At 31.4% G+C, this 3,706-nt stretch overlaps 1 protein-coding gene across 1 annotated transcript; it reads right to left on the bottom strand.

The window, feature by feature from the left end:
- Nucleotides 1–740: 740 nt before the first annotated feature.
- LOC107889341 (arogenate dehydrogenase 1, chloroplastic) lies at nt 741–2,286 on the bottom strand. Its single transcript, XM_016813724.2, has 7 exons — nt 2,078–2,286; nt 1,823–1,991; nt 1,587–1,742; nt 1,425–1,507; nt 1,249–1,318; nt 1,079–1,153; nt 741–986 (listed from the first exon to the last, which is right to left on the bottom strand). Exons 1-7 carry the CDS (start codon nt 2,284–2,286, stop codon nt 900–902), a joined length of 849 nt encoding a protein of 282 aa, XP_016669213.2. The 3' UTR covers nt 741–899.
- Between the last annotated feature and the right edge of the window lie 1,420 nt (nt 2,287–3,706).

Raw genomic sequence — 3,706 nt, 5'->3', positions numbered from 1 at the left:
TTGCTGGAAGAATATTTCCATGAAATTATTGTATGTTCAGGATGAAACAGGATAAGTTGTTTGATGATGTTTTTTAATTAGAAGTTCCTTGACCTTTTATTATGGTTTTGATTTACATGAAATTGTTCAACGCAGAATCTCTATATTTTCTTGATTATTATAATTATCAGTTATCTAATTCCCAAGGACAAATATCTTCTTCTCATAAGGATTATTTGTGAATAATGTGTCACAGGACCTTCATATGGGGCTTGACCTTCAGAGGTACTGTACAACTTTTTTGATGTGGAGCAATATCCTCTTATTTCATAGCTCACCCATCGGTTCCAGGTATATTTACTTTCTAGAAATGAAATTTATTGCAATTATGTTTATTATTGTAGATTAATGTCTATCATAGTTTCATAAAATTGCACCTCTTGTGCGGATAATAAGCCATATGCAATTTGAAAAAGAAAAAATTCTTCGGAGAAATTGTCCAAAGATTGTCCAAGTTGAACATTGCCCCTCTTGTTTGCATTTCCTTAGGATTATTAATCTTAATGTTCAATATTATATTTAGATCCTTTAGATCATGTCATGTTATTGCAAGATCATCATAACTTGATAGAATTTATCTAAATGGAGAAGGAACAACATAATCCTTTTGAGACCTTTTCTCGAAAACAAGTTGTGTTGGCTTAAGAACTCTTGCATATTAATTTTCTCAAGGTAGGTTTTTCTCAAGGTAGATTTTGGCATCAAGAACATTGCCTTGTGAGGTCACTTTATATATTTTGCATTCATAATGACAGTCTAGCAATGCATTTAAAGAATAGAATTTGAGAAAAATAATGAATCTACTGAGTTGATAATTACTAGAAGGTTTTTGTTAGCGTAAAGTCCATGCCAATCCATCATCAGACCGAGCTAAGACTTTGTTGTTCGCTCATCTTCTTAAGCAGCCTCTGCTTGACCTTTTCAAAAGACTGCTCTAGGTTCATCAGCTGCATCATTGTAGAAAGCATTAGTGTTCCTAAACTAATTGATAGTAAGATTGGATGCTTGCTTTCGGCTACATGGATAGCTACCTACGTACCTCTTGTTGAGCAAACCTGTTATGGATGAATAACCCACTGAACAGATCGAAACTATCATTGGTAGTGCTCTCCTTCTGCAATCATTATCATATTAATGCATCTCCTCTTTGAGAATGTTGAAGAAGCTAAATGAAAATTGCATTAATTTAAGACATCTTATTGAGCTTACCAATTTAACAAGTGTTTCGAAGCTTTTGGTGTTCATGGATGTGGATTCAATTCCCATTTCCGCCAAAATCCTATCAAAGTAAGATGCAAAAATTTTTATCACAAGCAGTCTCCCCATTGTAGTTGGTTTACCCGATGAACCAGCATTGAAATAAGATAAAGATGAGTAAAACATACCTGCCGATTGAATGGGAAAGAAATTGACTTCTAGCGGCAACTTTGTCATGTTCTTCACAAGACATTTCCACCATTCTGCAACCCTTTTCCAATATATTCTCTAATTAACCAATGCATCCACTCTGTAAATTGCATTAATTCAGAGCATTTGATTTAGATTACCTCAGATTCAAAGATGTGTAGGAAGCTGGAGCACCTAGTTTCATCCCTCACCCGAACTTTCTCATACACTAAAGGAAGATCTTTCCACCCATTTTTCCCACTTTCAGGTCCAAACATTGGATGAGTGCAGAGCACGTCCATATTCTCTGGCAAAACCTGAAAAAAAAAAACACCATTTTCAACCTGGACAAAAGAAATATGATCAAGGGGGTTGAAGCAAAATCATAATATCATACTTGCAATAAAACGTTTCTTGGGTGTTCTTTGACCGAGAGCACATCGACAAACAACATGTGGCGTTTGAGGCGACGTAATGGCATTGAGTTGAGTACCTCCGATAGAGATAGGATTGACGTGCATATCAATATCACATCATTATCTGCTTCAAGAAATGGAATTACGTCCCTAAAAATGCAGAAACAAGGGTTTCACAAAAGAATCAATGTGTAGTGTTGGCTTTGCGTTTAATTGAAGTTGAGAGTAGGATCTACCTGAAGAAGGGAACATCCAATTGATGACAAAGCTGGGAATAATCTGTCCGAGAAGTTGCCCTTGTAGTATGGCCTTGCTTGATCATTGTCTTCGCCAGGAACTGCCCAAATGTACCAAAACCAACGATGCCTATTTTCAGAGTTTGCGGAGGCAAGGAAGACGACGACGACGACGACGACGACGACGACGACGACGACGACGACGACATGGCAGACGAAAACTCAGCAAAGAAAGATGGAGGGTTATACAGATTTGGATGTGTTGATGTGTTATTAAGTCAAGAGCTGTGCTTTAGTAGGGATATTAATCGAAACTTTGGCAGAGGCGGCACGTTGATTCCCCGCTGTTCTATCTTACCTGTCTCTCTGACAAAAATGTAAAATATCCTATATATATTGTCCTTACTTGTCCTCAGTTTTGGTACTTAAATCTTTTGTTTATACTTAACTGATTTGTGATTTTAAATTTTGTCATGTGAAAATTTTATATAAACTTTTAGATATAAATATAAAAAATTATAAAAATTATTTTACATTAAGAATGAATATGAACAAATTGTTATTTAAATTTATTTGAATCTAGACAATCAATTTTCAATCTTGTTCTACATTTTTAATAATTTTATATGTATTTAAATTTTTTTATAAAATACCAACTTTTCATATCATCATAATTTTGAAACTAAAAAGAAATTATATAATCTTTAATTTTTTTAAAAATATATATAAATTAATAAAAAATTATTTCACTTCCGAAATAAATTTGAACAAATGAATGCTTAAGTTTAATTGTCCACATTCATCTGAATCTAAACTATATAATCTTTAATTTTTTTAAAAATATATATAAATTAATAAAAAAATATTTCACTTCCAAAATAAATTTGAACAAATGAATGTCTAAGTTTAATTGTCCACATTCATCTGAACCTAAACATCCACTTGTCTAGACTCATTCTGATTTTTGTTAGCAATTTTATAAAATATCAATTTTTTATATTGTTATTATTTTGAAAATAAAAATATATAAAATCTAATATTTTTTAATATGTAAATTTATAAAAAAATTGTAAAAATTATTTATTTTTAAAATGTCTAGAAAAAATTCTCAAGTATTTAAAAAAAATTGAGATAATTTTCCATTTTCAATAAAGCAATCAAACTTCACTACATTTTTGCTCAAATTTCTTTTCATCTCTCACTCTTTATATATATATATATATATATACTCTCTAAATAGATTATTCATTTGCAAGTTAAATTCACTTGGTTTATGTGCTTTCTTTTTTGTTTTTGCTCAAATAATTATGAGGTTTGTGTAGCACCTCACACTCAAGTTTGAATGCGAAGCACCACTTTTATTGCCGAAGTCATATAGAGTAGTTTTTCTTTTATAATCAATTCAAACATCAAACATTGAACATATTATACAATCTATTCATTTCAACTATAAACAAGTTCATCATTTTATCATTTTAGAAACTACTTGAAAACAAGTTCAATGATATTAATTAAATAATTAGAACTGGTTCACTCAAATTTACTTTTATTATAATCAAATTCAAGTTAAATTAACGCTTTCAAAACATTTTTAGTCAAGTTCTAGGTATTTGGGGATGACTAGGACCA

Source organism: Gossypium hirsutum, chromosome A09 (genome assembly GCF_007990345.1).
Source record: "Gossypium hirsutum isolate 1008001.06 chromosome A09, Gossypium_hirsutum_v2.1, whole genome shotgun sequence".
NCBI classification, from domain to species: Eukaryota; Viridiplantae; Streptophyta; class Magnoliopsida; order Malvales; family Malvaceae; genus Gossypium; species Gossypium hirsutum.
This window is presented reverse-complemented; position numbering and strand designations above follow the sequence as displayed.